This window comes from Ostrea edulis, chromosome 3 (assembly GCF_947568905.1).
Source record: "Ostrea edulis chromosome 3, xbOstEdul1.1, whole genome shotgun sequence".
NCBI lineage: Eukaryota > Metazoa > Mollusca > Bivalvia > Ostreida > Ostreidae > Ostrea > Ostrea edulis.
This window is the reverse complement of record NC_079166.1, coordinates 52,133,200-52,145,922: the sequence shown is the minus strand read 5'-3', so window position 1 is coordinate 52,145,922 and position 12,723 is coordinate 52,133,200. Positions and strand designations below refer to the sequence as shown.

Below are 12,723 nucleotides of genomic sequence, written 5' to 3'. Positions count from 1 at the left end.
GTGAAAATGGTATTAAACCTATTGAATGGTTTTACGATAATTTTAAGAGAAAAATGAATATTTCATGTGAATACGAAATCATGAGTAATATTTTTAGAAAGCTAAGAAATTTAAATTTTTCAAGATTTACCCTATCAAAACTTGCGTATGAAACTCATTTTTTAGATTATATCATTTAAAAAACCACTTGAAATAACTGATATTTCATCGGAAAAGATGTATACCATTTTTGTTCAAAAGAAATTCCATACCACCATGTATAAATCGTACTATAGTAGAATTATATTATATATGATATAGAATACTGTGAAATCATTTTAATTCGTGGGGGGCCAATGTTCGTGGGTAAGCAAAATTTTGCTGGTTCGTGGGGACGTAATTTCGTGGGTAAGCGATAGGATGTCACTAGGAAAGATAACTCTACTTGGTTAAAAAAAAATCGAGGACACGTAAATTCGTGTGTAAGAGTGACCCACGAAATCCACGAACACCCCCCCCCCCCCCCCCCCCCCCCCCGAACAATGATGATTCCACATTATTAATAAATCATCGTGGAGTCTCAGTTACAAAAATTAAATCGTATGTAAAAAGTAGCAGAATTTAATTTTAAACTTCTCAATAATCTTCTATGTAATAAATCTTTTCTCAAGAAAATAAAGGAAACCGAATGAAACATGTATGAATTATGTAAAGAAAACGTTGAAGACAATGAATACTTGATATGGGAAATAACATCAAAGGTTGCCAAATTTGACATCAAATGGAAACACATTCTTATTGGATTTTATTTTGAAAATAACCACAGAATTGTCATTTTGAATAATATAATTTCTACTATAGCAACTGCTATTTACAAATACAAGATGTACTGTAGTATCAAAGAAATTGAAGAAAGTACCGAAAATATATATATTTATGTTAAAGCTTCTTTGAAGATGTATTCTCATGTATACAGAAGGCTACATATAGATTTCAATAATATGTTTAAACAAATTAGCAACATATTGTGAATGCAATTATATATCTATGTTTGCTTGTTATCAAGACATGCGCCCAAGTGTCTTGAATATTGTAAGGGCAAATTGAAAAATGAATAAACTATAAAATAAACAACAAAAACTTGCATGTAGATGTAAATTTCTCAGTTCATGCTAAATGAAAGGTCAGTGGACGAGGACTATGTGAATTAACGTGGATTTCAACTTTTGTTAGGGTTTGTTTTTAGATATGTCGATTTTATATTTATATCTAAAAATTGATATATAAAGAATCATTATCTAGTATGTTGTGAATGTGTGTGTGGGGGGGGGGGGGGGGGGGGGGGGTAACTAATAACCTTACATACCCAACAAACTAGACAGTGATTCCTTGTTTATGTCAATATCCCTAGGCCGCAAATGTCAATAGGAAATACTGTAATCTTATGCTCACACCTAATGACTTTGGTGTCTACCCTTAAAATACTATTATTGTAAACTATAAGGCACTCGTTTATCAAGTAAGCTACTTTAATACCACCCAGAAATACAGGGCGGAATGTTTACTTTCTTATTTTCTCATTTTCTGTAGATTATGTTCGAGGGAGTTCGGGGAGATTCATGGGCAGGTGACATTGCAATCGACACGATTGACCTCCTTAACACTATTTGTGGTAAGATGTTTCGAATGACTTTATTTATCATTTTATGATGTGGATAGCAGACTGGAATTGGTGGTAGAATTCTATAGTTTGGCCATACATGTCATAAAGAAGATGCTATTTAAATGTTTTACACATAAACATTATATACCAAGTTTGGCCCCACCATGGAGTCACAACCTCTACCCTGGGCATCATGAAATTTACAATTTTGGTAGAGGCCTTCCTACTATACATGACTATGCATTTAGTTTTTCTTACAGCTTTTTGTCCTGTCCTTAAGGCTACGGGAATGCAGGAGTCCTGAAATTTAGAATTTATGCCCCCTTGTCCTATAGAAGCTAATAAAGAATTGAAAGAGTACCCGGTAGTTATCATGAAGAAATTTTTAACACATTGATTCTGTCCAAGTGTTTCTCAATGAACTTGCTTGCAGTAAAAATGTCATTATCTCTTTTCTGAAGTTTGACAGTTAGAGACTTTATACGAGGGCGAGTCAATAAGTAGCCAGCCTAACTTATTTCCGGTTGAGATCCACCTCTTCTTTTTCGATGCAATTGCCCTCTAGTGTGATGCACTTAGACCAACTTTGTTCAAGTGCCATTAGCCCAGAACTGAAAAAGTCCTCAACTGCCGTCACGACATCTTTGTCAAACCGGAAATGACGTCCATGGATATCCTTTTTCAAGTTTGGGAATAGAGAGAAGTCGCTAGGAGCTTAGTCTCGTGCAACCAGACGCTCTGCTTTTTCCGTAAATATCCGAAGAGCAGAGAGTCTGGTAAAGATACATGATAACGTTTGTAACGTCAGAACGAGGCTTACCAAAATTTCGGTATTTAATTTGATTGGTTGATTCAACACACCTTCAAAATAACGACTACCGTAGAAATTTGTAATAGATTGAATTTGCCGTTTAAGCTTAAAGATTTACAACTAGAGTGTTTATAAAAAATTTTGTAAGAGGAAAGGATTTATTTGCTGTTCTTCCGACGGAAAATGGTAAAACCGTTTTATCAAAATTACTTTAGGAGGCAAAAGTGAAAGTACAATTTCCAGCTGACAAAGAGCGTAATTTCTTTTTATTGTACATGTAGCAATGATTTTCCCCAATAGTATCACTAATGAAGGATCGACAAATTAGCATCAAATTTCGGAATTGACTGTTTATGTCAGAGAGAATCAAACGGAAACTAAATTAGCGCTCCCTAGCGGTAACAGTTATTATCGCGTGTCTTTACCAGACTCTCTGCTCGTCGGAGATTTATGGAGACAGCCGAGTGTCTGGTTGCACGAGACTACTAGGAGCTAGGTCAGACGAATAGGCAGGGTGTGGTATTAATTCTTACCCGTTTCGCTCTACAGCATCCATTGCAACTTTGCAAGTGTGGACTCTTGCGTTGTCCTGTTGCAGCAAAACGTTTACCTTTAGAGAGTTTACCTCGGCGTTTTTCACGGATTACGGTTCTCATCTGGTCTAGCAAGTTTGCATAGTAAACTCCAGTTATTATACTTCTCTTGGGTAAAACGTCCAACATAATAACGCCTTTTGCGTCCCAAAATACTGTGGTCATCACCTTGCCAGCAGATGGTTGCGTCTTGAACTTCTTTGGCCTCGGGGACCAAGGCCCTGCCCACTGGCGACTCCGAGATTTATTCTTTGGCTCATAATAATGAACCCAAATATCTGTACAAAAATTTAGTTGTAAAAATCTAAACAGTAAAAAAAAAAACAAATTAAGAAAATACATTTAAGATATACCAAAAAAGTTGATCTAATTCCGGCTCTCTCTGGAGTTTGATATATCGCTAATTTAGTTACCTTTCTGACAGACCTTCCAGAGAACAGTTGAGTGTTAACGTGATACCCAGTGGACAATTTTACAAATATCGAAAGATGCTAGTGCTGCCATGAGTTAGCATTCTATAGCTCTGGATTATTTACACTGAGATAAAAATTGTAACATCCTGACAATAATAAAACTAAGTGTAAATCATATTTATTTGAGATTTAAAGGTCAGACAGGAAGAGATCAAAAGCATTTATGATAACATGTAAGGAGAAATTACACAAGACTGTTAGTCTAATTTTTGTTGTTTAATTTCCGAATAATACTCATAGATGTATTTACAGTACAAACACACTTTGCCGTGCGTTACAAAACTCGGTTGCAGACAATTGCATACAGATAGTTTGTAAATGGATTACATGAGGTCGAAATCTTTTAAAGAAATCAAGTAGCATTACCTTCATTGGTGTGACAGAGAATAATTTATAATCATTATTATACTTAGGGACATGTCCTGAAAATATAATCAATCCCCGACCTAGTTTATGACCTGACAACAGACATAAGCAGCAATGCGCCGACTCCATTAATAAAAGCAGATGCATGTTGGATTGATTGATTGAATATTGTTTCACGTCCCTCTCGAGAATATTTCACTCCTATGAAGACGTCACCACTGCCGGAGAAAAAACATAGCTCATCTCCATACACTTTTTACAATTTGATAAAATTTAGTAAAGAAACACTTAAAAGTAGTGTGAATATGCATCAACATACATTGAAGATGTTTTATGGAAAAGATTATTTGCTCATGTTCACTGGAGTCGCTTGCCTTTGATACTAGTTCGTAGGCTTCACATCCATGCATCATCGTTGAAAATCCCATGACTATCACAACAAGTTATGTAGATATATGATTTTTTTTTATGATTAAAGTCACTGATACTAGTTTGTAGGTCTCATCATCGAATCATCATTGTTGAAGATTCTATTCCTATCAGTTCAGGTTTGGAAGTAAGACTAGTATTTATCATACAGGTCACTGGACCTTTATAGCCATTTATAGGTCTCATTATCCAATCATTGTTGTAGAAAATGCCATGTCTCTATCAATCTAGGGTATGATTTTATTTCAGTTTAAATAATCAAGGTCAGAGGTCAAGGACACTAGAGTTAGTTAATCTTGATACAAATATGTAGTTGTCACCAAGCTCTTATCATTTTTAAAACTATCTGCGACATTTCTCAAATTACGTGTGTTGAAATAGGAAATTTTTCCCATTGAGTTTTATGTTAGACTCCACTGACAAAAGGTACCAAACCCCCCTTCAATCTCCGATCATCATTGTAGAAAATGCCATGTCTTTATCAATCAAAGGTGTGGTTTTATTTCAGTTTAAATGATCAAGATCAGAGGACAAGGACTCTGGAGTTAGTTGACCTTGATACAAATGCGTAGTTGCCACCAACATCTTATCATTTTTAAAACATTTAAGAATATCTGCGGCATTTCTCAAGTTAAGTGTATTGAAATATAGTTTTTTACCTCTGTGAGTGTTAGACTCCACCGACAAATATACCAACCCCCTTCAATCTTAAAACAGAAACATTCCTTCAAAACTAGATACATCATATCCCTAAAGTATAAAATACTTTCATCAACCAGTTACGAACAGCCGCGGACATTTTTACGTGCGAGAAATAAAAAGATGATGTTGTTTATGACGGTGTAGCGGAAGAAGAAGAATAACTGAGCAAAAGCAATAAATCTCTTAATCTCGTTTAGGAGATTTAAATATTCCGAAAATGTTATATTAAGTTCAAAATCATCAAACTATTTACATTCTTTAATTCCCTTACAGGAGCAACAACCTCATCTTCAACCACCACCACTACAACTCCAACCACCACAACTTCAATTCCAACCACCACCACCACTACCATTCCAACTACCACGACTACAACTCCAACAACCACTACAACCCCAGCGACCACCACTACAACTCCAACCACCACAACTTCAATTTCAACCACCACTACCATTCCAACTACCACCACTACAACTCCAACAACAACTACTACAGCCCCAGCAACCACCACTACAACTCTAATAACAACCACCACCACATCTCCCACAACTACAACTCCAATGACAACTACCACTACAAATCCCACAACCACTACTACCATTCCATCAACTACTAGTACAACCCCGGCGACCACCACTACAACTCCACTGACAACCACCACCACATCTCCCACAACTACAACTCCAATGAAAACATCTACTACAAATCCCACAACCACTACTACCATTCCATCAACTACTAGTACAACCCCGGCGACCACCACTACAACTCCACTGACAACCACCTCCACATCTCCCACAACTACAACTCCAATGACAACATCCACTACAAATCCTACAACTACCAGTACCATCCCGCCGGCTACCACTACAACTCCAATAACGACCACCACCACATCTCCCACAACTACAACTCCAATGACAACTACCACTGTAAATCCCACAACCACTACTACCATTCCATCAACTACTAGTACAACCCCGGCGACCACCACTACAACTCCAATGACAACATCCACTATAAATCCTACAACTACCAGTACCACCCCGCCGACTACCACTACAACTCCAATAACGACCACCACCACATCTCCCACAACTCCAATGACAACTACCACTGTAAATCCCACAACCACTACTACCATTCCATCAACTACTAGTACAACCCCAGCGACCACCACTATAACTCCACTGACAACCACCACCACATCTCCCACAACTACAACCCCAATGACAACTACCAGTACAAATCCTACAACCACTACTACCATTCCATCAACTACTAGTACAACCCCGGCGACCACCACTACAACTCCAATGACAACCACCACCACATCTCCCACAACTACAACCCCAATGACAACTACCAGTACAAATCCTACAACCACTACTACCATTCCATCAACTACTAGTACAACCCCGGCGACCACCACTACAACTCCAATGACAACCACCACCACATCTCCCACAACTACAACTCCAATGACAACTTCCACTCCAAATCCTACAACTACCAGTACCATCCCGCCGACTACCACTACAACTCCAATAACGACCACCACCACATCTCCCACAACTCCAATGACAACTACCACTGTAAATCCCACAACCACTACTACCATTCCATCAACTACTAATACAACCCCAGCGACCACCACTACAACTCCAATAACGACCACCACTACAATTCCAGCTACCACCACTACTATTCCAGCAACAACCACTACAACACCAGCGTCCACCACTACAACTCCAATGACAACCACTACAACTCCATCATTAACCACCCTCACAACAACCACTACCAGTGCAACCACTACTACGTCATCAACAACAACATCCACTGGTACAACGACGATTGCGATTCCAACAACAGGTATGCTCCTGTGTGATGATGGGGAATTCATTGTCCTACATATACATATATGAGTATAAAAATGTATGCTTAGAGAGACAAAGGAGAGAGAAAAGGGCAAAGATGTATGATTTGTACAGAGTTTAGGTGACGTAATTGTCATATAACTATTCCGTAGGAAAGTATTAGATACTGACAAAATTACAGTTATTAAGACATTGGTTTTACCATAATTACTAAATCATATTTCAATGTCAATCCCAAATCCTTCTGAACTTTACCTTAAGGAATTAGAAAAGATATTTTTCTTGTTTTATATGGAATAATAAAACACATAGGGTCAAAAAGGAGGTAATTGTTAAAAAAATATGAAGATGGGGGATTAAAAATGGTAAACCTAATGGCATTTATAGCATCTATGAAATTATTTTGGATAAGATATGTTCTCAAATAGAGAGATGGAACATTTTATTCCAAAGTTGGACTGGGGCAAAATAAACTGTGCAATTGAATACATTACAATATTCTTGAAAATATTGAAAAATAAATTTTGGACAGATGTATTTAAATCATGGCTTACATTTACAGCCATGGGGCTTCGTTTAAGGCGCTGAAAACGATACACCAGCAAGAAAAATGTCTATTAAAGCGACTTATATCACAAAAGCGAACTAATCGCAAAATGAGACCTGAAACGAGAGGTATCCGAAATCTAGTTACCTTGTGGTATTAGTAAGGAGGGGGTGGCCCATGTATGAAACAAGTGCCTGTGCTGAAATTCCATAAAACTTCCGCGACCAGCTACGAATGGTCAATCGTGGGGTTCGTAACAGATCGCACGAGAGTGTGAAACACACATAACAAGTGTTATATGTTGTGGGGGCCACAATACATTCAGTGAAAAATAGATGAAAAATACCAAAGCACGTATTAACTCCATTTAATTAAACTACATCAAACTACACACATGAAAGTACACAAAACACACAGACCTATGACGTAGTACACTGTCGATTATATACAAGACGAATGAACATGAACACTTTTCTGGATTTCATATGCAACAACAAACAAAAATATAAAAAATAAATATGTAGACGTTGGATGATTTTCAAAATCTTAAATTGTATGTGGGGGGGAGGGAGTCATATAAATCATAATGAATTTTCGCCTAGTTTTCGTTTTCTGGAATGGGGTGGAGCTTAAATACTTAGGTTCAATTCATAACTTCGAACAACCATTTTTATCGTCACCGTCGCTAGCCACGATTTACTGGGTCCGGTAGTACCTACCCTACCTCAAAACCCTCGATTTTCATGAATATTTATGAAATGACACAATAATTTTTTTTTTGACCAATCACAGTCACAATAACAGATTTCTGATATTTTATTGGCTGTCCCCACAACCGTAAAATGTGCAGTAGCTGTTTACAAGTAATAACGGGAAGGGGGGAAAAGGCTACAGATCCCTGTTTACAGGAGCAAGTAAAGTTTATAAGTATCAATTAGATGAAATCCACATTAATAGCAGTGGCTACGCTTGCAAATTCTGTGTTAATAAACTTAATCGATTCCCAAACTTGATGAGGAAATTCGGGGTAAAGTGGATGTGTTGAAATCTGAGACTTGAGTTGATCGGACAATTATCTAAAGAGAGCGGTGTGGTTAATAATAATAATAATAATGATTGATTTTATATAGCGCCTTTTCCAGCGTATGCTGCTCAAAGCGCTTTACAATAATCAATGTACATTATTACCCCGGCAGACCTTATATCAATCTAGAACTTTCTCAGCCTCCTAGGAAGCATACAGTGCAAGCTGCCATTACAAGCGCTAGAGCACTAACATTCTAACAATATCTTTCACTGTCTATAGCCAGGTATCCCTTTTACACTTGGGTGGAGTGAGGAAATTCATGTAAAGTGCCTTTTCCAAGGACACAATGTCAGCCCTGCTGAACTCGAACCCACGACCTTTCGGTCGAGAGTCTGACGGCCTAACCACTAGGTCACCGACGCCATGGTTACGCATATTATATGGTAAATTTATTACACTGATGAAGTCAACAAAGAAGCGTCCATTAGTTACAACAGCTAAAAAGTGACCAGTTTGTTCTCAATCGGCAATCCTCGGATTATTCCGCTACGAGTACGCAATGACCTCCGAATGATTTTCTTTCCACCAAAAAAATTCATGGAAGGTCACCGATTGATTGACTAATGGACATAGATTTTCATGAAGTCGAGGAATTTTTTTTAAATCTTACAGCCACGGCAGACCAATCCAAATGCCAGAGGATACCTACAAACATGTAATGCCCTCCTAGTAACTTTAGCGGTCATTTTGAAACATGAACAAGGAAAACGTCGTTCCAGTGTCAACATGATAAATACATTACGAAATCATTATCATTTTAAAAGTGATATTACATAACTTTTATCTAACATGCTCATTTACATATAGGACTTCATAAACTCAATAAGTATATATTTGTAATGGTTATGAACTTATTTTCATTATAAAATAATGCAGAGTATTTTGAAATGTAGATTACCCGTGCCTGACAAAATTGAAGATTATTATAATTTCATTGGACATTTGTATATTTCCTGTATTTGACAGTCAGGAATGGCCCATCCCCCTTTTACTGCTTTTACTGACGTTTATTTCTGTTATTTACATGCCCCCCTCCTTTTTTTTTTTTTTTTTTTTTTTTTTTTTTTTTTTTTTACAGTAGAAGTGTTAACGGTAAGAAATCGTCGCAAGTGGCTTGCCTACACTCGTTTACACTACGTAGTATGTGGAGACGTCACCATTGCCGGTGAAGAGCTGTAAAATTTAGGCCTATGCTCGGCGCTTATGGCCTTTGAGCAGAGAGGGATCTTTATCGTTCCACACCTGTTGTGACATGAGGCCTCGGTTTTTGCGGTCTCATCCGAGCTGGGACAAGACGAACTTAGTGGCGGATCTTAATGAGCAGTTACAATGTATTTTGTGCAACAGAAAATAATACCCCTGATTTTTCTGAATGTAAGGGCAGCAACCACTCACGTCAAGTTTCTAATTTCAATTCCTTGGTATACCCGATCCAGTGGTGTAAACCTTGGTGAGACCCCCCCCCCCTTTCGTCTTGGGGGTAAGTGGCGTAGCGTGCTCCATTTATTTGTGTAGGCGAAAATGAGAAGCCGAGGGCTTTGAACAGTGAGGCGCGAAGCACAAAGAGGGGGGTAGGTATGGAGACACCGGAACTTTTTTTTAAAGGACACAAAATTATACCTACTGAGAGCAGGAAATTGTTAGTTTATACAGATTAGATATGCTTATTTTAAGTGGAAATATTCTGGAATTCTGCATTTTTGGCAGCACGATTTGATAATTTGATTAAATTTTTATACTAGAAGGCAAATTCTGAATGTCTTACTTCTTTCTTTTTTTCTAATTCATGTAAACTTTATAAATTATATGTATTGCATGAGTTTACTTTGTGTGTGTATAAACAAAACCAGCAACTTAAAAGGCAATTACTTTTTTATTACCTTTTTGCCTCAATGACGACATACATGGAGAATCCAGCGTACCGCTTTACTCAAAATTGTATTGATGTTTCTGAACTGATGTAACTGTAAGCTTGACTTCAAATGATCCTGATCAGCTTGATTAATCTTAGGCTTTTGAATGAATCACGATAAATAGGTGGGGGTGTCTAATAACAAACTTGAATCTACATTTCTTTACAATATGCGATTTCTGAAATATCTAATCAGTGGATTAAAGCTTTGGATTCTGTACAATTAAATTTTGATATTGACCATTGCTGTATGAGGAATGCGTGAATGCTACATGGAGATTATTACATGTTAAGGACATCACCAGGATTTACGGAGGTATTTTTATTCTGTTGTGCGATTTCCATTACAGGGGTTTGCTTTTTTCAATTAAACATTTTTTTATTCCGTTGGTAGAGGCGATGTTAGGTGCGTATGTAGAGGGAAGGGAAATCCCACCCTCACCCCACCCCATCCCCGAGCTTGGTAGAAAATAAATTCATTTGTCTTTCCTTGTGAATACTAAGTGTCATTCCCAAAAACAGATCGGGAAGTATTGCATGTGGTGACAATGGTGACCCTCGGGAGGGGGGGGGGGGGGGGGGGGTCTGGATTCTCTTTGATATACATGTACCTATATATAGCTGCGCTCACCCTAACGGTGGCACCGTCAACATATTACATTTGATGTATATTGGTTTTACATATATATGTATTACTGGTATCTCTATACATAGAATAATATTTTAGACCACTTTCAAAATGCTACTCATCCTGGGGGGGGGGGGGGGGGGGGGGGGGGGGGGGGGTTTGGGTTCTAATTTGAATGTATAACATTTTGTGAAGTTGGTTTTTTTTTCTGTATGAACAAATAAACATGGACACTGTCACTAAAAATAGAATATCTCAAAATGGTACGTTGTATTTCAAAGATACAGCAAGACAGCAACAAATCTTGCTTTGGATTATCCTATGTAAGAAGAAAATGCATGCCTGATGAATTAACTATATATGATTCAATTTTTGCTTGATTCGGACAGAAACAAATATCAAATTGAACATTCTGTAACCATGCATGTAATCATTTATTATTTTTATTATTCACAGTTGAATGTGGATTTGAAACAACCGATGATTGTTTTATTCAAAATAGCCAACCTTCCCTACGTCGCAAAAGAACAACATCGGATATTTTACTTAATGACAATTTCGACTGGGTTTTCAGACAATCGGTAGGTAGATTTTCAATAAATTACAATAAAATGTTATTTCATTATTCCCTTATCACTGTATTCCCTGTACTGTATGCCCACGCATTAAAGAGACCCTGAAGCGTGCTACAACAAAGATATCCTGAAGCGTGCTACAACAAAGAGACTCTGAAGCGTGCTACAACAGAGAGACTCTGAAGCGTGCTACAACAAAGAGGCCCTCAAGCGTGCTACAACAGAGACTCTGAAGCGTGCTACAACAAAGAGACCCTGAAGCGTGCTACAACAGAGAGACCCTGAAGCGTGCTACAACAGAGAGACTTTGAAGCGTGCTACAACAGAGAGACCCTGAAGCGTGCTACAACAGAGAATCTGAAGCGTGCTACAACAGAGAGACCCTGAAGCGTGCTACAACAGAGAGACCCTGAAGCGTGCTACAACAGAGACTCTGAAGCGTGCTACAACAGAGAGACTCTGAAGCATTCTACAACAGAGAGACCCTGAAGCGTGCTACAACAGAGACTCTGAAGCGTGCTACAACAGAGAGACCCTGAAGCGTGCCTACAACAAAGAGGCCCTGAAGTGTGCTACAACAAAGAGACCCTGAAGCGTGCTACAACAAAGAGACTCTGAAGCGTGCTACAACAAAGAGACCCTGAAGCGTGCTACAACAGAGAGACCCTGAAGCGTGCTACAACAGAGAGACTTTGAAGCGTGCTACAACAGAGAGACCCTGAAGCGTGCTACAACAGAAAATCTGAAGCATGCTACAACAGAGAATCTGAAGCATGCTACAACAAAGAGACCCTGAAGCGTGCTACAACAGAGAGACCCTGAAGCGTGCTACAACAGAGACTCTGAATCGTGCTACAACAGAGAGACTCTGAAGCATTCTACAACAGAGAGACCCTGAAGCGTGCTACAACAGAGACTCTGAAGCGTGCTACAACAGAGAGACCCTGAAGCGTGCCTACAACAAAGAGGCCCTGAAGTGTGCTACAACAAAGAGACCCTGAAGCGTGCTACAACAAAGAGACTCTGAAGCGTGCTACAACAAAGAGACTGAAGCGTGCTACAACAAAGAGACCCTGAA

The 12,723-nt window shown here is 38.4% G+C and overlaps 1 protein-coding gene across 1 annotated transcript in view; it reads left to right on the top strand.

The window, feature by feature from the left end:
• Window positions 1-12,723, top strand: part of LOC125676436 (uncharacterized) — an 83,525-nt gene that overhangs the window by 58,741 nt on the left and 12,061 nt on the right. The window contains exons 19-21 of the mRNA XM_056160932.1: window positions 1,570-1,651; window positions 5,290-6,891; window positions 9,609-9,622. Of these exons, the coding sequence (XP_056016907.1) occupies window positions 1,570-1,651; window positions 5,290-6,891; window positions 9,609-9,622 (1,698 nt within the window). The remainder of the gene's footprint in view (window positions 1-1,569; window positions 1,652-5,289; window positions 6,892-9,608; window positions 9,623-12,723) is intronic.